General features: G+C 40.1%; 1 protein-coding gene across 1 annotated transcript in view; it reads left to right on the top strand.

Annotated features, from left to right (window-relative positions):
* Positions 1-22,263, top strand: part of LOC118771616 (collagen alpha-1(XXIV) chain) — a 98,860-nt gene extending 76,597 nt beyond the window's left edge. The window contains exons 34-58 of the mRNA XM_036519609.1: positions 481-534; positions 731-838; positions 1,404-1,457; positions 1,675-1,804; positions 2,771-2,824; positions 4,657-4,710; positions 4,963-5,019; positions 6,328-6,381; positions 7,381-7,434; positions 7,602-7,655; positions 10,321-10,374; positions 10,818-10,925; positions 14,093-14,200; positions 14,342-14,449; positions 15,412-15,465; positions 15,628-15,690; positions 15,777-15,830; positions 16,750-16,785; positions 18,750-18,785; positions 18,960-18,986; positions 19,650-19,715; positions 20,328-20,496; positions 20,626-20,735; positions 21,749-21,964; positions 22,087-22,263. Coding sequence (XP_036375502.1) covers positions 481-534; positions 731-838; positions 1,404-1,457; positions 1,675-1,804; positions 2,771-2,824; positions 4,657-4,710; positions 4,963-5,019; positions 6,328-6,381; positions 7,381-7,434; positions 7,602-7,655; positions 10,321-10,374; positions 10,818-10,925; positions 14,093-14,200; positions 14,342-14,449; positions 15,412-15,465; positions 15,628-15,690; positions 15,777-15,830; positions 16,750-16,785; positions 18,750-18,785; positions 18,960-18,986; positions 19,650-19,715; positions 20,328-20,496; positions 20,626-20,735; positions 21,749-21,964; positions 22,087-22,233 — 2,029 coding nt within the window. The 3' untranslated portion in view covers positions 22,234-22,263. The remainder of the gene's footprint in view (positions 1-480; positions 535-730; positions 839-1,403; positions 1,458-1,674; positions 1,805-2,770; positions 2,825-4,656; positions 4,711-4,962; positions 5,020-6,327; positions 6,382-7,380; positions 7,435-7,601; positions 7,656-10,320; positions 10,375-10,817; positions 10,926-14,092; positions 14,201-14,341; positions 14,450-15,411; positions 15,466-15,627; positions 15,691-15,776; positions 15,831-16,749; positions 16,786-18,749; positions 18,786-18,959; positions 18,987-19,649; positions 19,716-20,327; positions 20,497-20,625; positions 20,736-21,748; positions 21,965-22,086) is intronic.
* The last annotated feature ends 2,126 nt before the right edge of the window (positions 22,264-24,389 follow it).

The raw sequence follows: 24,389 nt of genomic DNA, 5'->3' as shown, positions 1-24,389 counted from the left end.
GGTTCCTGAATCGTCTACATTTCTGTCTTGTTTCCATGAAGTACCATAGAGACCCTTTTGTTTTAGACCCTGTGCTGAAATCTCTACTGTTTGGAGAATTATTTAAACAATTATATTTTTTGTTCCATTTTTATTGACACTAATCTCAGTTTCATGATTCCATTTTAATTTAGCCCTCTGTATATTTATACATCTACTTGAGTGAATGATAAGAGCAGTTCATCCAAATACATGCAATGGTTATGGTTTTATCCAAAAAAAAAATACAGCAGTAACACTTTCAAATCCGAAGCATGTTGCTATGTGCCCAGCAGTTGAGTTTGACATATTGAGTAAAGATTTGAATTGTCAAAATCAAGACTTAAAAGCAATTAGAATTGAGTTTATAGCTGAATTACATTCATTAGACTTAGATCATAAAACCACTGTGGCTGCAATTTTTCCTGGTGCCAGATAACACTAATAATCTGTATTTTGTAGGGTCCTCCAGGTCCTGTTGGTGAAGAGGGTGTTCAAGGAAAGGATGGACACAAGGTAGAGAACTGAATAAAATAAGAATCCTATTTATTACTCTGAACCATTTGTTGCCATGGTTTTGTAAATGGAGAATTAGGAATAGGAATGTTTTTGTAGCACACATGATTGTACAATCACCGTCAGCACTGCCTTGTGTACATCTGAGAATGACCAGCCTCTGCAACCTGTCTCATGGCCTTGTCTTGGCCTCTAGGGGGAACCAGGGGACCGCGGGCCTATGGGAGAAACTGGGGACAAAGGTGAAGTTGGAGACCCTGGTCCTCCTGGCATTCCTGGTGAGCCTGGAAAACGTGGTTTCCAGGTGAGTACATCTGTGAGTGACCTCTGAGGTAGTGCAAGTCTGAGCATACGTGGGATCAGTGTAAACCTTTATCGATGAATGCAGACAGATTGAACTACGACAAAAAAGAAAAACAGACAGACCGTTTTCAGTTTTGTTGATGGTCCAGCCTCCATTCCTGACTGAGTTACAAAACATGTCCTACAGCACAAGAACAGGCACACTGTGTTGTGCAGGGCATTTTCCGGTGTGGTCACTAAAAATCCTGTGGTTAGTTTTGGAAAAATAGTGGCAGTAACCCCATTTTTTTGTCTAAATGGACAATCTGCTTGTTATAAGATGACCATGTGATTATTTTGTCATCCCTTTTATCTTTCTACTAATACTGATGGTTGTTAATTGTTTTTACACACATTGGTGGTGGATAAGATGAATGTGCTTCAGGAACCTAGTATGAAAGGCTATCTGTAGATGGATTAGATTATTATTACTGTGTTATAAAATAGGACAAAAAGAAATAACATTATTGTGTGCTGCCAATGGATTGTGTGAAGTGAAAAGTTCTAATTTATCCTTCTGAAATTAGGGTCCAGAAGGAAAACAAGGCCTCCCTGGGAACCGAGGGCGACATGGGAAGAAGGTAATATTTATTAAGGTTGAGTTTGTTAAAATACTGTTTGTGTCAGTTTCTCGGTTGACAGCATAGCTAGGTTGTAACTTATGTTTATTCACTGGCTAGATCTAAAGGTTTCATATAAAAGGACAGTTCCCAGGTTTGAAAGGTATTCACGCTTTGTGCCAATCCTCAGATCTTCTGTAGCTGGTGTAGATCCTTTAATGCCCTCATTTGTACTCAGAAGCAATTTTTGGGACTTGCAGGGTGAGAGAGGACCACCAGGGCATGTTGGTGAGACGGGGTCACGTGGGGAGAACGGACAGCCTGGTGAAAAAGGACCAAAAGGTGCAAGAGGAACCAGAGGCCCTCCAGTTAGTGCCAGTTTCTCTTAACTCTTTGTGGATGTAGTGCTCGCTGAAGCAAAGTGGACACACAATGTGTATTAAACAGAGAACAGGAAGAGCTCCTGTTTATTTATTTTCACTACAACACTTTGTTTTTAGTAGAATACACTGTAATACTGTATGCAAATGAACAGTTATTTACTTCCTGATTTTAGTAAACAAAAAGGCAGTATTGCAGTTCAGATTAAACAACATGTTTATTGGCAGTTTACGGTTGACAGTTTGTGGCTGTAGGGAACCCGTGAGGTAAAATGAGGCAAACTCACCAGTTTTTCTTAAGCAATTTCACTCATCGTTGAGATCTTACATTATTCTACATATCTCAATTCATCGGCAGCCATTTGATATTCAGTTAAGTAAGCATCACACACTCCAACTTTCTCTTGAGGCCAAATTCACTAAGCAAAGGGTCTAAGTGACCTTATGCAGATAAAACCTTGCTGGTCTCAGCCAAATGAAGTGTTTAAACTGAGCAGCTTTTTTACAGTAATTCTGTTAAATCTGATTATAGCATAAAAGGCTAATCTTTCTTTGTTGTGGATAGCAATTAAAGGACTGTTAAGCCTGTGGTATTTGGAGAGTCATACATCATGTTGATTAATTAAATGATTTCAAAAGCAAAGTCAGTGCCTCAAATAACCTTTCCAATGCAATAGGGGCCCACAGGATGCACATATATATATATACACACACACACACACACACATACACATGAGATCATGGGGAAAAGAAATTTGATTTGCAATGTGAATTTTTGAAACAGTTCCAAAATGCCATTTTTGAAAGGGTATGACAAAGTAGGATTCTGCTGCTCCTCTGTAGGACTTAATTCCAAAGCATGCGGGTAATGTGACTGCCAAGAACACCCATGTTATGCTTTGCTCTAGTTTCAGGGTAAGAGACCAAAGTGTCTGTTTTCTATATTATCGCCAGGGTCGGCAGGGAGTGATGGGTCCAGAAGGGGAACCTGGAATGACAGGTTACACAGTAAGTAACTTCGCCTCATTTCATAAACAGCTAGTGCATCCAACTCTGTGCAGAGTGTCAATGGCAACAGCCATGGAAACCCACTGAATTGTTCAGCTGTCTCCAATGAGCAGTGAACATCAGCATCACAAAACCAGCAGAACTAAATGGTTAGTGATAAGTTTGACATTACCACATTGTGGAATTGTAAGATTTGGCATTATACCTTTAAGCTAAAGGTTTATTGACTTGTTACATTCAGTGTAGCAATGTGTATATCATATTTCCACTGACTGTCAAGATGGGTCAGCCCCTCCATTCAGAGGTAATACAAACAATAACATGGCTTATTGAAAATCAACACAAGCAAGTTAAACAATACAGGGCCAGCAATCAAAACCTGCCAAATATCTATCCTGGAGCAGTGCATTCTTTCTCTGTGTCATGGAATATTATGTATGTTACTAAGTATCAGAAGAAACCACAAAGGTTGTGCATGGGATTTATTGCAGTCATTACTGCGCATTCATTTTACATTCAGTTCAACACATTCCTGTGCACTGTCTTGATAAGTATTACAAGTGTGAGGTTAATGTGTGTGTATGTGTGTGTGTGTATATATATATATATATATATATATATATATATACACAACTATATATGTATATCTATAAATATACTATATGGCCAAAAGTATATGGACACCCCTCCTAATTATTGAGTTCAGGTGTTTCAGCCACACTGATTGTTAACAGGCGCATAAAATCAAGCACATAGCTGTGCAATCTCCATAGACAAACCTTGGAAGTAGAATGGGTCGTACTGGAGAGCTCAGTGACTTTAAACGTGGCACTGTCATAGGATACCATCTTTGCTACAAGTCAGTTCACAAAATTTCTGCCCTGCTAGATCTGCCCTGGTCAGTTGTAAGTGTTATTATTGTCAAGTAGAAGCGTCTAGGAGCAACAACAGCTCAGCCACGAAGTGGTAGACCATGCAAACTTACAGAGTGGGGCCGCCGAGTGCTGAAGTGCGTAGCACGTAAAAACCGCCTATCCTCTTGAATCATTCGCTACAGAGTTCCAAACTGTCTCTGGCTGCAACATCAGCACAAGAACTGTGTGTCGGGAGCTTCATGAAATGGGTTTCCATGGCCGAGCAGCTGCACACAAGCCCAACATCACTATGCGCAATGCCAAGCGACAGCTGGAGTGGTGCAAAGCATGTTACCACTGGACTCTGGAGCAGTGGAAACGTGTTCTCTGGAGTGATGAATTACACTTCACTATCTGGCAGTGTGATGGATGAATCTGGGTTTGGCAGATGCCAGGAGTGCACTACCTACCAGAATGCATAGTGCCTACTGTAAAGTTTGGTGGAGGAGGGATAATGGTCTGGGGCTAGGCCCCTTAGTTCCAGTGAAGGGTAGCATCAATGCTACAGCATACAAAGACATTTTAGACAATTGTATGCTTCCAACTTTGTGGCAACAGTTTGGGGAAAGCCCTTTCCTGTTCCAGCATGACTGTGCCCCTGTGCACAAAGCAACGTCCATAAAGACATGGTTTGATGAGTTTGGTGTGGAGGAACTCCAGTGGCCTGCACAGAGCCCTGAACACCTTTGGGATGAAATAGAACACCGATTGCGAGCCAGGCCTTCTTGTCCAACATCAGTGCCTGACCTCAGAAATGCTCTTGAATGGGTACAAATTCCCACAGACACGCTCCAAAATCTTGTGGATGGTCAGGTGTCCACATACTTTTGGCCACATAGTGTATGTAAATATACATATACAAATATGCACGTATGTTTGCTGTGCTATGTTTGTAATTCAGGGCTCTCTTCTTCTCAGGGTCACCCAGGCAAGCCAGGACCCGTGGGACCACCTGGTCCAAAGGGTGAAAAGGTAATCTAAACACTTGTCTGTTCATGTATGTGCATATATTTTAGTATAAGTTGCAGTGTATAAATTCTTTCAGTAGACATTTGAAGAATGTATGAGGAGTTGCTTTCAGAGAGAATTTCACTATTTTAGGTCTTGTTACTCATGATTATTAATTATAACTTTATCTCTGGGTTAAGTTTATGTAATGCAAATTTTGTTAAATAGAATTTGAATATAAACATCCAGTCTTGTTAAAACATTTTACTTTTTCAGGGCTACCCAGGAGAAGATAACAAAACCCCAGGACCACCCGGGCCCTTAGGTGAACCAGTAGGTCTTGCTTTCCTTACACTTCCCATTCTTGTTCAGTTGTTGCACAGAGGGCAATGTGAGAGGCATGTTGCTGTTGTGTAATTCTTGCTTTTCAGAAGCTCTAATTACATAAAGGAAAGTCAGTTGATACTGCTTATAGACCCATGTTTTGAGTTATGCAGGGTGCGAAATGGGGGGGGGGGGGTCTCAGGGGGTCTGAGACCCCTTGATTGACACTTGAGACCCCCTGAAAGGCTCAACAGCAAAATTTTGGGGGCCTCTGGGAAATTCTTTAAAATTTTTCACTTGCAGTTGTCACTAAAAATGTCTTTTAACCGTTAAAGCCTCACATCCCTTCTTCTCGGTTGAATTCCTCACAAAGTATTAATCGCTAATGATGCTGTCAGAGCACAGGCACGGACTCAAATGCAGACCAAGCGTACTCCGGTTCCAGGTATTGAAATCGTAGGCCAAGTTCATAGTGCCAGAACAGGCAGGGTCAAAAGCGCATTCTTAATTCAATGATCCCCCCCCCCCCCCCCCGTGAAAAAACATCCCGTATTTTGAAACCTAAATGTTGGCAGGTATGGGTAGGGGGGACCCCCTGATTGCCACCGGGTATTTTGCACACTGGAGTTATGCCCTGACGCTTATGAAAACAGGGGTTGAGTATTCAACTTAGTTCATGCTAAGCATACCGTATGCTCTCTAGAGTATGCTAGGAAGAATATGTCTAAGTCTGACCCTGTCGTTGTCCAGAAGTAAATGCCTCTGTCAGACTGCCTGTGTAATAAGAAAGACACAGTGAATTATGGTATTACCTGATTTGAATGAAGTGAAGCCTAAAAGATCATAAGCTAAACCCATGTTGTTCCTAGCAGTACAGATACCTTTGCATCACATAGCTACTTATGTCCTGTGTTCTTATCTGTCATTATGTCATCACAGTGGCAGTTCATATTTTCAGGTTTTCAGCAAGGGGACAAGCCAGTAGGATTTCACTCCCCTGAGAAACTGAGTTGACGCTGGCAAGAGCCAGAGTTTGAGAGGTTTCCTTGAAAGTTTTTTATAGATGGCGTCCTGCATACCTACAAAGAACAGTGGTGTGTTATCGCTGCTTCAGTCTGTTCTAGGATGAAGCACAATGTAACATTCTGTTTTGCTCAGTCTTTACCTACTTTCCAAGAATGCATGGCAAATTAGGCCAGCCTGAAAAGGAAGCCATTCTAGGGGGGGACACTGATGACATTCAGAGCTCTCCAGTATGTGTACCGCACATTGGCAAAAGCACTCATCCATGCAATGATTCTGTTTGTGTCTGGATAGGGTCCTGCTGGCGAGCGCGGGGAGAGAGGAGAGCCAGGGGATGAGGGGTATCAGGTAAAACTAGACCTGAGGTCACATCTCCCACAGAACTGTGTGCTTGCAATGCTGAAAAACCCTATAGCTGAGATAAAAAGAGACCACACAAGCATCTTTTGAGCCTCCTGCACTCATAAATGAAAAGAACGCAGGATTACTGCAGCCCATGTGAAAAAGTTGAAGGAAATCTGTGCTTATCAGTATTGCATGACTGGCTGGCTTTACCCATAAAAAAACACCACACATGTAACCGTAAACACAACATGATTATGGTGAGATCATGTGAGGAGTTTTATTGCGTACAGATGAAAGTACTTGACTGGAAGTACTCATGTGGGTTTTCTGGATTCATACCCCTTCTGGTGTAGCAAATAAATGAGTTAAATATTTTGGAGGAACTTATTTGAAATTTTCAATAATTGGAAGAGAGTTCAAAATAAAATGAACAGTCTTTCAGCAGTTCTTGAAAAGCATCTAGGTTTCCATTCAAATTCCTCAATTGTCCATGCTTAGGTCTCCAGATGTGGCTGTGTAAACTGTGTGGCTAATGAATTACAAGCCTCAATCTCTAAGCCGTTTACATGGCTGGGCAGAAATGGCCCTCTGTACCCTAGTATAGCTTTGTATGTCATGCATGAAAGAAGGGTTTTGCAAGGGTCATGCAGTAGAAAGCTGAAGAAACCCACGCAGATCCAGTGCAGATTGTTGGCAAATGGAAAATTATTTCTGCTTAAATGTATATCTACAAAGAATACATTTTACCTCATTCAACATTCAGTTTCTCTGCAGATATTTTTTGTGAGACCAGTACATCCAAAGAGTTTCATTTAGGGGTTATACAAGAAAAGGCAAGTTCATGGAGTTTAGATTGACATGCATGTTCCTCAGGAAATTAAAATTATTTGGAGGAAGTTGAAATTTTTAGAAATTAAAGGACCAAAATGCATTGCCATGTGTCTTAGGTAAGCATATTCTCCTTTCATGACGATGTTTTAGACACTTCTGTATTTTTTGTAGGGTCACATTGGTATCATTGGACCTCGAGGTGCTCTCGGACAGCAAGGACTACCTGTAAGTCCAGACACATTCTGACTACCTATTTTTAATCCATGCAGTGGTTCAGAAATGATATTCCACAAAAGCTACAACTAGTTTGCATTATTAAACTATGAAACTATGTTCGTAGAGCACCTTCCAGTGCTCATTGAGCCGTGTGTTGCCTGTTGCCTGTTACACAGGGAACGCCGGGGGACTCTGGAGAACCGGGACCCAAAGGAGAAAAGGGAAATCAGGTGAAAGGATGAATGCCTGTCTGATGTGCCAACGGTGGGAAAGTTCCCGAAAAGCAACTGTTGCTCAACACACTTGAAGCGTTCTTTTTCCTTCCATGCAAATTGGTCTTGGCAAAAATCTGTGCGGAGGCTGCCAGGTTTATCTGTTCCTGCAGAGCTCCTCCAAGATCCTCTGTCATTGTCAAGCATAAAATCCTTAATATCACTTCTTTGGATTCAAGTGCCTGCCTGTCAGCTTTGGGTGAACCCTTACCGTTGAATCCACTCAGATAGTACAACCTTTGGCTAAGGGGATAACCATGCAATGTTAGCCGGTCACATGAAGATTTCGTACTTGTGTTTTTGCAGTCATGTAACACATAGGCATTATGCGTCACTTTGGGTTTTGATGTTTTGCTCGCTTTGCTTTGTTTTGAGACATTCTTAAAACAGGAAAAAGAAATAATAAATAAGTCCTGAATGTATTCACAGGCTCAGGCTAAATGATGCAGAAAGTGCCCATATCAGTGCCTTTGATATTGTGGAGAGAGAGAGATTATTTTGCTTGGCCACCCACATTGAGATTAATGGGATGCCAAGATTCCTGACATCAAAGTTTTCTGTGAATATCTCTCTCCTTTTTTTAAAGGCCAAACCATTTTAGAAATGATTGTGTGAAAAGCAACTGGTTCAGAATTGTTGTTTATCAAGTCCATGTACATAAAGATGTTTAAAACTAAAAAAGTTCATTTGCAGTAAATGTTTATAATTTTGAATATATTTAATATTTTAAAGAGTTTTTTCTTTAGTAAAATCAATTTAAACAGTTTCAAGAACCTTTACATTTTATCTTTGAGCAAATTGCATCATAAGCTGCAGAAAGTGTTCAGCAGAACTTCCCTCTGTTTCAGCTCAACGTAAGCTCAGTAATACATATGTTTTTTAAAGAAAACTTTTGTGACATGAATTGTAATGCAGTGACCTCATCAACAAAGAATGTAACGTGTAAAATATCATTTAGATGTAGGTAAAACATGGCAAAATATTTCCAGCCCAGAGCTAAGACATCAGTAGCATTTAAAGTATCTCCATGACTTGTTAGGACAAGTTAGTTGATCTGTGAGGTGTACTATAGGAGATGTGATTTTATTTAGTTTGGGGAAAAGTTTAAATGAATGCAGTTAGATGCCTAAAATATTACGCTTAGTTAGGTATTTCAGGTGGATGCTGTAGGCCAAAGCATTCAGACAGCAATAAATAAAATGTGCAGTTTCATAATTGGCTGATTATTGCCCACGTGGTTTGAAATAAGTAAAAAGATTTTTTTTTTTGATAAAGAGCAGACTGGACATTTTTATTGCCCACTAATGAGAATTTTCAAATTTCTCTCTATTGCTTTGGGCAGGATTAAATCAACCACTGCTTTGGTAATAAATCCTCTAATTCAGGCTGCTGCACAATTAAATCCTTTTGGTGTTCTGCCTGTTGGAGACTAGTGATAGTGCCATGACTTCAGAAATTAGGGTATGTGTGGCCAAATGTAAGGTCAGGAATGGCCAGGGATGGCTGGAGATGAGCCTGCTATTTAATGTTATGTTACACCTTTCAACTCACAGTTCGTCACCGTATGGTGATGTTCTTTTCAGGACACATGTTGTACATGTACTGAGATAAATATGATCATAACAAAAAAGTGTGGAGAGTAAAAAATACAATTACAATGTATCAACATGTAACATCACGACTCCTCTTACCTTTAGTGCCAAATGTCACTCTAATAAAAAAAATTCAAGAGGAGAAAAAACACCTGTAGTATGCGCATGATGTTCATGGAATAGGAACGAAGGTTGGTAACTGAACTACGTATGCAATGCATGTTTTAGCGTCACGTATAAGAAGTCTGATTATATTTAATCGCCATTGCCCTACTTACCTGCCAATAAGGTCTAATACTTTAAGTCCTTAAAAACTGCTACAAATACGCTCAGGTTACAAATGTCACAGGTAGGTGTGGGTGGCAGTAGTGATTTGTTCAGCTATATAGCATCTCTTTCATGATAAGTTTTAAAGCCTTCTGTAAGGATAGGTAAAGAAGCATGAGGACCTTAGGTGAAGCTTTAATAATCCATTACAATAGACTACCATACCATTCCATCTATGATCAGGAATCACTTGCACATAGTCTTTTCTGTAGTTTTGATTCCCTCCGCTGTTAGACGTTGGCCCTAATATTGTTTTTTCCTTGTAAACTTTCAGTGATCTACTGTTTGCATGTGTGTTTATACAGATACTACAGCAATTTAGTAAACTGAATCCAAATAAGAAAAAATAAAATAAATATAGAAACAAAGAGCCAACTTTTATCCTCAGAGCACAGATAGTTGTTATTCACTGAGGTTTCAAGACGGATATCAAGGGTCATTTGTGGCAAATCAAATGTCACATCACAACAATTGCTCCTTCAAGAGGCAGGACCACCGAAGCCATTTTGGCACGCATAACACAACAAACCAAAGACATTCCTTTCATCTGCAGTCAGGGAAGCCGAGCTCGACACACTGTTCCAGTCTGTGAATTCCCCAGGTTCCCATGCAAATAATGAAGGCTTACTATGATTTTACTCCAAATTTCTGACTTTTTGCATTAGCCAAAATCTGAATGTTGCTGTATGTGTGTGTGTGCACAGGGGCTAACAGGAAAGAAAGGAGCCAAGGGGCCACCAGGCAAACCTGGGGAGGAAGTGAGTATTTCTAAGGCATCTGTGGTCTGATAGCGCATTAATTAAACAGTCTTGTTCAGCATGAACCGTGTGTGAGTGTATGTGTGCATGCATATATGTGCACCTCCTTATGTTAGGTAAAGAAAGGAAGGAGCTCAATAAATCTGAGGGAGCAAGTGGATGTGACAGCATAGACTAATTTACAGCCAGCAGTGACTTTGTGTATAATGTGCACAGCAGGTATTACCTGGCTTGTTTGTTGCACTATAGAATGTGTATGGTCTCTGTTGCTGCGATAAGACAAGTTTTATTTTTATTTCGTGCTGTGGTTTAGTATTCCACTGGCAGTCACTGGAATTTCTCAATTCTCCAGATGTTTTTTTTCAGGGTAGAAATACTGGAGGATAATTGCAGTGGCAATATGACTGATTCATCCTATGCATTGTTATTGTTTTGATTTTCAGGGGAACCCAGGCCTACCTGGACCGAAAGGTGTTGAGGGGTACCCTGGGGCTGATGGTCCCCCAGGACCTCCTGGATTACCAGGATTCCCTGGAAAGCCTGGACGTGTGGTAGGTATTAATCTTCTAAATTCAAGGAAGAGATATTCCTGCCTCAGAAATGATTTCATACTGTCTCAGAAAGCACCAGATTCGCTGGAGCAACAGCATCTGATGATAATGAAGGGTTGCTTTTATGTGGTGCCTTTCATGGATCTTCAACTGTTCTATAGTGAAGGGCAGGGGGGTCTTTTTTAACAATACTGCGGACATGCATGAGCTGAGGTGGGAAGGAAGAAGTCATTTTGCCCATTAAACTGAATGATGATAGATGGTCAGATCAGGAATTTGGCCAGGACAGTAGGGAAACCCCTGTTCTTTGCCAGTGCAGTGGAAACTTTGATGGCCACAATAATGAGTCAGGAATTGGATTAATGTTTTATCTGAAGGATGATGTCTCCTACAGCACAGTGTCCCTGTCACAGCACTGAGGAACTGGTTTTCTGCTTAGAAAAGACTGCCACCTATTGGCCCTGTAACCGTTTAAAACAGCATTTCCTATCAGGTCTCCCGTCCAAGTGGTTACCAAGCCCCAACTCCAGGTAGCTTTAGCCATTAGACAGGAGAATGTTACAGAATGGAATGCCTAATTTCCACTTTAATCCAATGCCAGATCATTTACTGTGCACATTATATTGAGAAAAGCAATTCAAAGAGATATGTGTTTGTGTTTGGTTGAACAGACCAATATTTATAGGTCAACCCACTCAGGCTCTTTGGTATATACAACTGTACACTGTTTCTGGGCTTCATTTTCAAGTACTTGCTGGCTTCATTGTTAACCCTTGAGGTTAATATCAATAAACAGATATCAATATTGACATTATAATCTTAAAGTAAGATGTTAATAATTTAAGGAGAACAGCTTCAGTTTCCCTTTAAAGAAATAATTCCCCTTCCCTTTCAAATCATGTAATATTCATAATAATCAGATTATGGGAACTATGGGCAGATTATTAAGTGTGTTTCAGCAAACTTTGCTGTATGTTAGTGCTTGATATATCAAAGAGAGGATGGGGACTTTAAATTGCTGCAAATATGGCTCTACATCTTTACTTTTCAATTGGCTTCACTACATTTCATTGGCCATCTGTTAAACTGCCAAGCTATTGTGTTGCCGAGCATGATATCAATTGTAGTAGCATCTCGAGTGAACCAGACATTCTGAAGAATTGTTAGAGAGGATGGGTTTTGCTCACGGCTTCCTGTCTCTACACAATAGAGGATCAAATATCTGGGTGTATCACTAATGTGTCCTAGTTACTCAGACTTTCACAGAAAATGTCATGAAGGAGCTTTTACAAGGTGCTCAAGTAGGACAGCAGCTCATGGTCATTGAGGTTCTAATAGGAAACAAACTAATTTTACATGCATACTTTTCAGGGACTATACTTTTCCTGGATTCGAAACAGCGGTAGAGAGACCTAAAAGAATGTTATTTCTTTCTGCTTCAATGGATAGAGAAGCGGAAATATCCTCTCCAGCTAGACGAAACCTTGCACCAGCAGGTGTTTGTATTGGCACCTGCCTCCCATGGGCTCGCAGGATTCATGCGTCCTTTGAGGCACCCAGAGTCATTTGAACAAATAAACAGGCTCAAAGAGAAGAGGGAGATTGGGAGGAGCCAGCTCCTCTTCCGTAAGACAAAATAGCATTCCTCTGGCCAAGTAGTCTGGCCTCTTTCCCTCAGGGCTGCAGCAAGAAGAGGCTACTTGTAAAGCTTCCTCTTGGAAACTATGAATAAGCTTTGCTCAAAATGTAATTGCAAAAAGATTACCTGTAAATGTTACATACTAGCTCTGTATCGGTTCTCAGTAGATATTTAGTTATACTGAGGGGAAACTGAAGGCCAGTGTTCGTAAAATATTTTTTTTTTTTTCTAGAAAATGTCCCTTTGCTGTTGATGCATAAGAATTTCTTTATATGGATATGTTATAATGAAATGATTTTTAAATGGTTATTCTGGGTATTCTGTTTAATTTTGGGTGCAAGTTTCATATTTGCTTTGTTAAGACCACTGACAAATAAACACTAATGTTTGCGTCAAGTTCCACTTTATCAATTTCAGGGACATGTATTTCATGTATGATTGTATTCTAGATGCTCCTCTAACTTGTTTTCATACAGCTATACATAAGTGATCTTAGTAAATTGGTTGCTCACCCTGACTCTAACCATATTGACACATTTTTAGCATTTTAGCATTGCTTTACTCAATCTGGACGTAAGGACGTGGTGTGGTCAGGGGGTGGGGAAGAAGAAAGCACACAGTGAAAGCACAGGTTTTCACACAATGAGCAATGTGTAGAAACACCACAATATGTTGCTTAATCTACACCTGACTGGGCACAATGTTCCCGGGTGTCTATGGCTGAGCCTCCAGCCAGACTTTCCCACACTAAGTAAAATTCAAAGTACCAAAATGTTTCCTTTTTCTATGTCTGTGCCAGTTGAACAAGATAATATTTGGAGCTCAATTTTGACACCGCTGTGCACTCTGAAGACTGTGCCAGGAACAGAAGCAGTATGTGCTGCAGGTCAACTGTTGCAGTTATTTCACTGCTATTTGTTTCAACTGAATTAAATTGTGGTTAGCAAGAATGATATTAAAATAGCAGCTGGTTATTTTAGGAGTATTTGGTGCACATTTTCATGAGTCAGGAGACAATTAGATTTATTTTTGATCAAAATTTGTAGAAACCTTGGAGGGTCCTAATCACATTTATTTGCCCATTTCCTATTGGCCAATAAGAACAACTTCTTGAGTTGTTCTGCTCAGTTAAATAAAAAACACTGCATTGTTATGTAGGTTTTAGTACATTGTTAGTAAATTCTCTCTAAATTAAGCAAGGAGCCAAACGCATGCTAAAAGCAGAATTTGTTTATTTAGGTGTTAGGTAGAATATAAGGCAAGAGTTATCAGCAAAATTTTGAACCAGCAGTGGAGTTACAAGGTCAAAATAGAAGAGTTCTGTTGAAAATGCACAGATCTCTACTATCCTATCTCATTGCAGTAACTAGACATGGATTCCATTTCCTCAACATTCTTCATATTTTGTGTAGTTTTTCATTAATACAGCCCTACATTTCAGCTAATATGAGTTTTCTATATAGTGAAGAGAGTACAGACTGTAAACTCTGAGAGTTGGACATGTTGCTTTTGCTCTGTACTTCTACAGGGTCAGCGAGGATCTGTAGGCCTGGAAGGGCGGGCTGGACTTCCTGGTCCCCGGGGGAAACTGGGGCTTCCTGGCATGATTGGAGACAAGGGGCCACCTGGACAAAAGGTAGAATGGTCCTGCTCTTCTACAGGGTGTCACAGTTTCATCTGAGTTTCCATGGGATCACGTAACAATACAGTGCAGCCACTGTTCGGATGGCATTAATCACTGTGCCAGCTCTTCTCAATGTATGTTGTCTGTCCTCAGGGGGACCCTGGCCTGCCAGGGGAGAAGGGACCAACTGGAAGCAGAGGACTAGCAGGGACACAGGGAGACCAGGGCAGGAAAGGAGACCCAGGGAGTAAGGGACAACCAGTGAGTATCGCCTTTTCTGTTTTGGTTTGAAAGTTTTTTTTCCCAAATCCTGGTGTATCGCCATGTCAGTTGGTATTATTTATTGTATTCAGGCATAGAACTGAATTGGACTCAAGCATAGAATACCCATGGTGTCCATAGGATACACTGAGAAAGCAGACATCCAATGTCAAGCCGTGAACTTAGTAGTACTGTTTTTCATTGTTGGTCCAGTCAGGCCCCAGTGTTGTGTCCAGATGGAGTCAGCAACTTCATGAAACACCTTCCCCAACTCTATGTGTCCCTCAGTTTTCCATACTGGTGATCTAGACCCAACAGTATGTTTTTGTATGTTATGAAAATTCTAAATTTAGATTGTGAACTTGTGAAGTAGCCAGGCTGTGGTACAGTCAGATTTGTGGGGTTCCTGTCTGTTTTCCACTCAGAGTTGAATTACAAACTAGTTGAAGGAGGAATGGAAATATTCCCTTTGGCAAGGATGTCTTATGTAACAAAGAATGCTTTAGGGACCAAAACGAGGTGCTCCATTTTGTTACATAACTTTCAGATTCATGAATGACTGCTGTTTCAATTTCCTCCAAATTTCCAGACAGAAGTAACATTATTGTACTCTCTTCATAGAGTAGTCTTTGTTAACCCCCCTTAGCAAAATAGTCTGAAATAGAGGACTCTAATAACGGGCATATAAGCGTAGTCACTGTCTCCTGCAGTTGAGGATAGACGTGGTCAGACATTGGAGCCTCACTGTGTCCCACTGTGGCTTCGAACTTCTCGGAGTGGCCTGTCAAAGGCAGACAGATAAATATGAGGGTGAAATTCAAGGGGACTCTTAAACCACATAGAGAAAAAGAAAACATTTACAAAAACTGTTTCAGGTCATCCAGTTTTGTAGCAGTTTTGTATATATGAACAGGATGTCAAATTGATTTCTTGTCCATTGATTGTGTTTATTTGTGTTTCAGGGTGAACTAGGAGATCCAGGTATGCTTGGCTTTCAAGGATTTCCAGGCCCAAAGGTTAGTATGACTGTTGTCAGGTGAAGTGTTTATAGGACACATCACAAATGAAGTGGATTCTGAACTTGTTCAGCCTGCAGTTACACCTAAGAGACCAGGCGTTGTGTTGAGTTGTTTGTTCCAGTCAGTAAAGTCACAAGATGTTTTCTTTGTCTGACACAGGGTCCAAATGGAGATTTGGGCTTAACCGGCATACCTGGTCCTAAAGGTCCTATTGGCTCTGTGGTAAGCTGCGTGAAGCAAATGCCTCTCACCTAGTTTTGCCCAGATAAACACATGCTCTGATCATCTTTTCACTCTCTCTGTTACAGGGATTCACTGGTCCTGTTGGTCCGATTGGGATGATTGGTCCAATGGGAAAACCTGTATGTAATCCTACTTTTTTGTGCTATATTCTTTATTTTAAGAAGCAACACTGGGCTGTACAACAATTCTCAGGTTTACAGACAGGGTATACAAAATTTGGCAGATAATCAGGCGAACACAATAACTCATAGTCATAAGATTCACATAAGAAAACAGAATATGACAGATAAGTAGATAAAGAGATGAAAGAAAGAAATAAGTTTACACAAAGACTCTCATGAAGTCGATGATACTTGTCCAGGCATCAATAGTTTTACCTCTTGCTCCCTGAAGCTTAGCACACAACCTCTCATGAGTAGCTATGTGAAGGATGTTAGCAATCAAAGTACCAAACAATAGAAGGGTACGTGTAAACCATGCCAACAAAATTTTTTTTCACTGCTGTCAGTGTGACAAGAAAGAGTCTGCGTTGTGTGACAGAGAGCTGAAACAGTATAATACTATTTTTAAAATATTAGATTGAATCATTCATTTCAAGAACAGGGCACCCACCCTTTCTTGTGAATGTGGCATTTCTTCAACTGAAACATCCATTACCTTCTCTGCAAAATTCAAAGTAATGATGAATTACTTCAGTTAGTCAGTGTAATAATATTTAAAGCCCAGTCTGGATTGTTTTTTTCAATCATGTAATCAGTGAACATATCACCCTTTATAGAAAGTTGTATTGTGTTCTCAAGCTTTTTGATTTAAGTACAATTACACTCTCTGGCAAAAAATCAGCCTCTAAATGAAGTTGATTCATTGTAATCATTCTTATGGGAGCACACAAATGAAATGGTCTGTGCAGATCTTCCTGAAAACAGGCAGACAGAAATGTTACTATTTTCATGTAAATGCATGTTTGGGAAATAAAAGTTGTGGATAAGAAAAGAACGGTGGGGGAATTTTCTCAAGTGAATCTGTGTCTGTTCACAGGGGCCCAGAGGTCCAAAAGGAAGCCGAGGGGAAATGGTAAGAATGTTTCCTTTTGTCATGTAAAACGTTTATGCTTGAGTCAATTGCAATTTAGCATAATAGTGTAAATGGAGGGTGACATGGCCACTATTTGGTTTTGATGAAGAAATCATTAAGAACTTGCAGTTCACGTTTATTCACGTTTATATTTATTCATTTGGCAGATGCTTTTATCCAAAGCAACTTACAAGTGAGGCAGAGTACAGCAGAGTACTCATTGCTATCATGATATGTGTTCAATCTCTTGGATTCAGTTCATGTAATACTGCCTCCCCCTGTGACCTAGGAACCTCTGGGTAAAAATCAATCAGTTTTAAAAGTACTGAGCATTTAGATCGTATAATTAACACTGACACAAGAGCAAGACCGAGAGCTCTGCAATGAAATAAATATATTGATAATAAATGTTCATGCTTTTAAATATCATCATTTTAAGTATTGTTGTGTTAAATATATCCTTTATTTACCCTGTAAATAGTCTCACTGAGATTTACAGTCTCTTCTCCAGAAGAGTTCTGGCCAAAAGGCAGCACACATACAATTTACAAATGTACAGAACAGCCAATGGCAATTAAACCATGAAAAACATCATAAACTGTGCAAATAATAAATGACTATATTACAACCCCTTGGTCTTGATATTAAATTCATCTAATGTGATGACATGGTCCAGTGAGTCCAGTGTGAGTCTGTTTAAGTTAATGAATGCCAGCCTTTTTTCCTGATACAGAGTAAAATGAAAGACCTAGAGTTTGTGACAAATCTTAGAACACTGTGGTGCACAGAGTCAACCATGCATAAAACTGAATCGGAAATATGCCTGTACAAAGTATCAACGTAGTCATTACAGTAAGTAAAATCGCTCAGACCAGTGCCTTTTTAACTCTGAAGGAGAAGTAGGTATTATTCCTGAAATAAAAACACACCATCATGCTTAGATGTTTGACAAGATTTTCACCATGAGAATTAAAAGACAAGTTATCTCCAAGGCGAAAATCCAGGTATTTATAGATTGACACCACTTCAGTATGGTTCGTTTTAATTACTCTATGAGCCATGGGAGGAGAATGTTTTTGTTGCTCTACCTTGAGAACATCATTAGTTTAGTTATTCCATATTTAATACAAGTTTTAGCTGGGAAGGACTGAATTTTACTGTATGAAAATTTGTTTTCAGTTTGCCTAATGACTCATTCAGTGAAGCTGCACAGGTGTAAGTTTGCATTGTCTACTCTTTGACCCAAGTTATTAATGTGAATAGTAAATAGGGCCAACTATAGGACCAAGGACTGATCCCTTTGGCACAACTGTATTGACCACCAGAGTACAATACATTGAACCATCAATATGCATTAATGCTCCTTTCCCAATAAGCAAAAATATTCTTTCAATAAAAGTAGTCTGTTAGGTCAGCAGCTGAGAAGCTTATTTAGTGCCACCAGATTAGTAAAACAAAGACATGGGGTTAAAAGCACACTTAAAGTTCGTAAGCTCATAACCTGTAATGTTTTACCCACATGAACTGCAACAAGGAAATGTCCTTCTTAATGTTTGCATTATGCGGCATGTGAGGGTGATGCATTCTGGACTGTAGCTTCCAGTCTGCTGTGTAAACAGTTTCAAGATTCCAGGAGGCTTCTTCTGAGCCCTGTGCAGCTCACACGCACGACATGCTCCTCTTAGGGCCTAATGAGAACCAGCTGCCCTTGCTGAATGCAGAAAAGACCTGTGGAACACTTTCAACCCTGGCCTGCAGGGGAGAGATTCAGCTCCTTCCTGCCCTGCTGTAGCGTAACCATCACCACCACCCACAGCTCCGCACGCTGACAGAAAATGAAAATGAATACACAGACGCACCAGAGGAGAATTCCTAGCTGTTTTCAGACAGGTTTCACTCAAGCCACAGCATTTCAGCTTCAGTGGTCAACGTATTAACGCCGTGCTTCTTTTTGTACTTCGCAGGGACCTCAAGGCCCCCAAGGGAGTCCAGGGCCTCGAGTGAGTGTTCATTTCAGTTCCTCATCCCTCTGTTCCAGGATGAGTGCACTCCTATACGCTGAACTTTGGGGAAAAAGAAGCAACTGTGAAAAAACAGTTGTAACCCCTTAAATGATTTGTGATACTTGCTACTGCTCTTTTAAATCTCATATCTGTATTCTTTGTTCTTCGCAGGGTCCTCCGGGTGCACCAGGTCCCATGGTAGGAATTTTTAATGAAATCTGCTTGTATAATATATTTATGTAATCTGTTTGTATTTGGGGAGGTGATTGAAGATGGGGCTTGTGAATTCTACCGCTGAGCAGGGCATTGGCAGGGCTTTTCTCAGAAGCAGCAGCTGTGCTATGCTGTGGAGGCAGAGGGGTGGGTTGACCTCACTGCCAGGAACGCAGGAGTGATGATTTATGGAGAAACGTGGCTCTGGAAAGCAGGAGTGGCTGATTTGTGGAAAAAGCCCCCAGGAGGGCAGGAGCATGCATGCAGAGGGTTTACCTGCTAACTGACTCAGACCCCTGCTGAAGGCCCGAGGCAATGCTTACCATTCCCAAGGCTTGGTGCCTCGCCAGGTCTAGATTAGACTTTCTGAGAAATGAGAAAAGCAGTGCGTCTTAGATCAACACTGGAGTTGCCTTCTGAATTGTTCTTCAATTTTCCAAAATCAGAGACAACACAAATGCTAAAAAAACAATGTTTATTTTATATTGATACATTTATATTGATACATTATTACTAGTGACTTCTGCTTCTAAGTAATTAATTCATCTGTCCCCTGGGGCTGGGACACATTGATTTGTTTGTAGCACCTGATTGTTTTCCAGTCCTCCTGATATGAAATACTATTCCATATGCAACCTCTCTCCACAGAAGCAAATGGACATTAATGCAGCTATTCAGGCCCTGATTGAGTCCAACGTTGCACTGCAGGCGGAGGTAACTTTATTGCGCTCTGTTCACTGTGCAGGAATCTGGGGAGTGGACTGATATGACCTGATTTAATGTGCTAAAACAGTCTGGAAGGTTTATACAGTTATGATTTACTCTCCTCAGACTTTATGATGTATGATTTTTCTATGGAAAAAAGGGATTTTAAAGGCATAGATAACATACTGCAAAAAAAAAATGAGAACAGGAAATCTTAGGAAAACATTTTTTAAAAAATGTTTGTCTTTCTCTTTTTCCTTTGCACTTAATGTACCACTTGGTTGACATATGTGTCTATAAACATTATCTTCTGTGGAACATTAATTCTAACTCCTGCTTTTGGCTGCTTGTGACTTCCATTTCCCTAAAATAAACATTTAACTAACAAACTTGCTGAATGTTTATTCATTTTTCTTCTTTTTTGCGGTCACCCATTGCTTGAACTCAATGTAAACGGACATCTACTATTCCATTACTTTCTGTTTGGGGTTTTGCATGCATGCGTGTGTTTGTGGCGATGATGGGGGTGGGACACTGTTCTGCTGATGTGTGTGGCTGTTGTGGCTGTAACTGCTCAATGCATGTTCCTGGGCTGCCTGATATGCTAATGGACTAACACAGAGCTACCAGAACACAGAGATGGCCCTGCCAGACCAGAACGCAGAGATCTTTAAAACTTTGCGCTATCTCAGCAACGTGATTGAGAGCATTAAAAAACCTCTGGGCACCCGAGACAACCCCGCCCGATTCTGCAGAGACCTGCTGGACTGCCAGCATAAGCTGTCAGACGGTAAGAGCACCATACCCCTCTGGTTTCCTATTTCCATATGGTCTGTGCTTTCCAGAGCACAGAACTGACTGTGTAGAAGCTGATCACTGACTGTGATTGAACTCTGATTGTTGGTTTGGGGTCATACAGGACAGTTCTGGATAGATCCCAACCTTGGATGTCCGTCTGATGCCATAGAGGTCTTCTGCAACTTTACTGGCGGTGGCCAAACATGCATCTACCCAGTGGCTACCAACAAGGTACCAACACTTGCTGTACCAATTGAGGTGACTGTGCATCATAACCCTGGTAAACAGACACAGCTGAATCTTCCTGAAGTCCATTATACTCAAGACTATATTGACAGTAAGAAACAACAGGATTAGTAAGTACCAAAGGCACCATATTTCAGATTATGTTGCAACTGCCTCTAAAAGCATACAATATTCCTATCTCATGCATGCATTTCATTTCACTAAGGGTTTGACATGTAGAAAATAGGAGACATGAACGTTAATATTTAAGAAAAGGAAGATTCTCAATACAAACTTCTGTTACATTTAGAGTATCCTCAGTATATTTGTTTGTTGTTTTCCCAAGTTATATATCCCTGCTGTGAGTCTTTTTGTGCATTTACCTAAAAAGACTGAGGTTTTGTGCTATGAATTATATTTTCAGTGTATTTATGCAGTATTACACATAACCAAATGTTTTCAAATTCTCTATAAAACTGAAAATCTTTGTACATCACACATACACATACTACAGTGAATGTAGCTGCTATCACCTTACTGGACCATATTAATGTTCTGTGATATAACGCAGTGTTAAGGGTAAATGGTGACTGGCAGTGGATTTGTATGTCTGCCTTTCAGCAAGTTCCACGTCAAAAATGAGTGCTGTGTGGTTCTAATTTCTTGTGAGGTACACCTTTCCCTTTGGCATGTTGAGTCACAAAGTCCCTGTACACCTTAGATATCCAGATACCCTACATTTAGCTGCCTTGGAGTTACCCATGAAATCTCTGGAACAGTTTTGTCTCTTGAAGGTCATGGGAAATCCATCAGAGAGCTTGAGCACATGATACAGTAGCTTTAGCTCCTGCTTACAGTAAGTATTTAGTTCAGAACACTTGCACTGAAACACATAGTCAAAATGGCACCTTGAAAAAGCAAAGAAAGGTTCCTTTGTGCACTGGAAAGGTCTGCAGGTTTGAGTGTAAAGAAAGCCTTTCCTCTCTAAACCATGATTCTCCTATCTGTTGAAACCACAGATGGAGTTTGGCATTGGAAAAGTCCAGATGAAATTTCTTCACTTGCTGAGCACGGAGGCCACACATACCATTACAGTCCACTGTCTAAACGCCCCGGTGTTGAATACCACGGATGCAGGACGCCATAAGAAATCCATTCTCTTCAAGGGATGGAATGGACAGATGTTTGAGGCGGACACATTACTTGAACCACATGTGCTACTAGATGAGTGCAAGGTAATAATCAGGCCTTTGTTTGGAAGTTGAGCTCCGGAATTTTATCAGGCTCTCCTGAAACCGTAGAGTCCTTATGTCCATCACTCAGTTTTTATTGCTTTTTGTGTTTTCCCCTTCATCAGATTCAAGATGGCAGCTGGCACCAGTCACGCTTCTTCTTTCAAACTCAGGACAGCCACCAGCTCCCCATCGTGGACATTCAGGAGCTGCCTGGCCTCCAGCAGGGCCAGAAGCAGCGCCTCGAAGTGGGGCCTGTCTGCTTTGTGTGAAGACGGCCCTGCACCCAACGGCTTTTAAAAACCAAGCAACAACAAATGGCTGAATTAAATGCTCCTGAAAGAGAGTTCATCTTGAAACAAGGTGGTTTTGTTATTTTGGTCCCTTATGAAGGGGGAAAAGTTACTGAGCATGTCCATGAGCATTGCCCTGTCATGGCAGTTAAGGACTTCTGTGGAAGAAGGCAGTCATTAGGGGATAAGGCCAGCTCAAGGAAGTACAGGACAACAATATACCAATATGTATCAAAAGCATACCATTCTGTAAGTCAAACATAAATGGTACTTGGGGGTCATTGTGTATTGGACAGAGTGCTCAGTGAACCCCACACCGAGCTGGTGTTCCACTGCCCACTGAGGACCAGAGCATCCCACCCAATAGCACTGTCTACACAAATGTTCCTAAAAGTGCAATAGCTTGTGGATTTAGTGTGATAGAATTATTGCATTTTCAATCAAAGGTTTTTGATATATGTATTTTTTTTTTTGAGATTTTAACCTGTTGTCCACTCCGGACGTGTACATCTTATCAGATGGTGCTCTACCTCCTATATGTTTTGCCTTCAAGTATATTAAAGGTGCTTGTGTTTAAGAATTTATTTCACATTGTATGTACTGGTTACATCAAGATATGTTCTGTTGTAAGAGTACTTATTTGAATTTGGTCATTTATTTCATTACAGACTATTTATATGAATACTATGTTGATAAAATAACGTAAAAATGCCACATCTTTTGGTTTAATTTTTCCTTTGATGTGGGAGGTGCCTACCAGTGGCAACTCTGTCATGGTGCTGCAATAGATTAGAAGAGCTCATCAGTGAGTTTGCCATCCTTCCTGTGTATATTTTGACATTATATGGTTAATTATTTATATTCTTTTTGTTCAAATTACTGTACCCCAATAAATTATAACATCACTCAGAGGTCTATTTGCTCAACTACCATTTTCTCAGCAACTATTTATGTCTAATGTATATTTGTATGTACACACAGATATGACTGTATGTGCAGTACATATATGCAGATTCACTCACTATTTTCAGTGTTTGTTAGTGATAAACAAACTGGCAGCTAACAGAGGCCAGAACCAGAAAATATCACACATAGTAATTATGTTTAAATTATGTTACATTAAAGCGTAATTATACAGATTCATTGATAATAAAGTAAAAATGTAAATATGAAATATGTTGAAATAAAAAAATGCCTTAATCGCTTGTGAATTATATTAATTTTTGATATTTAGCTCTTTCAAGATGATTTCTGCAACCTTCAGATATTTATTGATTCTGTTGTAATCCACCACAGATTTTACCTGTTTAAAATGAAAATTTCTGGATAGACCATTTGAATACAACCTCTGTCACACTCAAATATTAAGCACAGCCACAATTTACTTTCTTTACCATAAAATATCCACTACTATTTTAATCTTCATTTGAAAACATGTATTTGATGTATTATTGTAACCCCTATCATGTTTTGGTTTGGAAAATAAAAATGTTGACCCGTCCCAGTAATGACAAACAGAATTTGGGTACTATTAGCAGCTTTTTCACATTTTCTTTAGCCCGTTGTCATTCCAGGCATAATCCAGTCAGTATCTTGGAAACAATAAGCGTGAAGATCATCAAACAAGACACAGAGGTAGTTACAGTATGAAATATAAGACATACTGTAACTGCACAATTTAGGACTAATTGTTAAACAACATCAAATTTCCCCTCAGCAGACAGTTTACTGTAAATATAAGGGGCTCTGACCAACCTCATTCACACAGTCATCACAACTTGTTTGTAATTGGAAATTGTGTTTCCAAGTGTATAAATCACAGTTTCCTAAATTCACATTTGCATTGTGCATCTGGTTTCAATTTCTGTTGAATTCCTGTCACCAAGTTTACAGTTGTAGTTTCCAGTAACAATGCAGATTCATGGAAAGCTGCGTGTGTTACCAGTAAAAGACTGAAAATGTGCATATTGGCTTGCAGCCCTGGAGATGGAGGTTTCTTCCAGCACACTGTCGATGTGAACTGTTCTTGCACACTTTGCTCAGCAGGGGGCCCCACCTACCCATCACTATCTTTGTCATGAGATCCCAATTCAAAATCCACAGTTTCTATTGTCTATATGTTTATATTGTTTGTT

Source organism: Megalops cyprinoides, chromosome 2 (genome assembly GCF_013368585.1).
Source record: "Megalops cyprinoides isolate fMegCyp1 chromosome 2, fMegCyp1.pri, whole genome shotgun sequence".
In the NCBI taxonomy this organism is placed as follows: domain Eukaryota; kingdom Metazoa; phylum Chordata; class Actinopteri; order Elopiformes; family Megalopidae; genus Megalops; species Megalops cyprinoides.
Note: the sequence above shows the minus strand (reverse complement) of the source record. Positions and strands in the feature narration are given on the sequence as shown.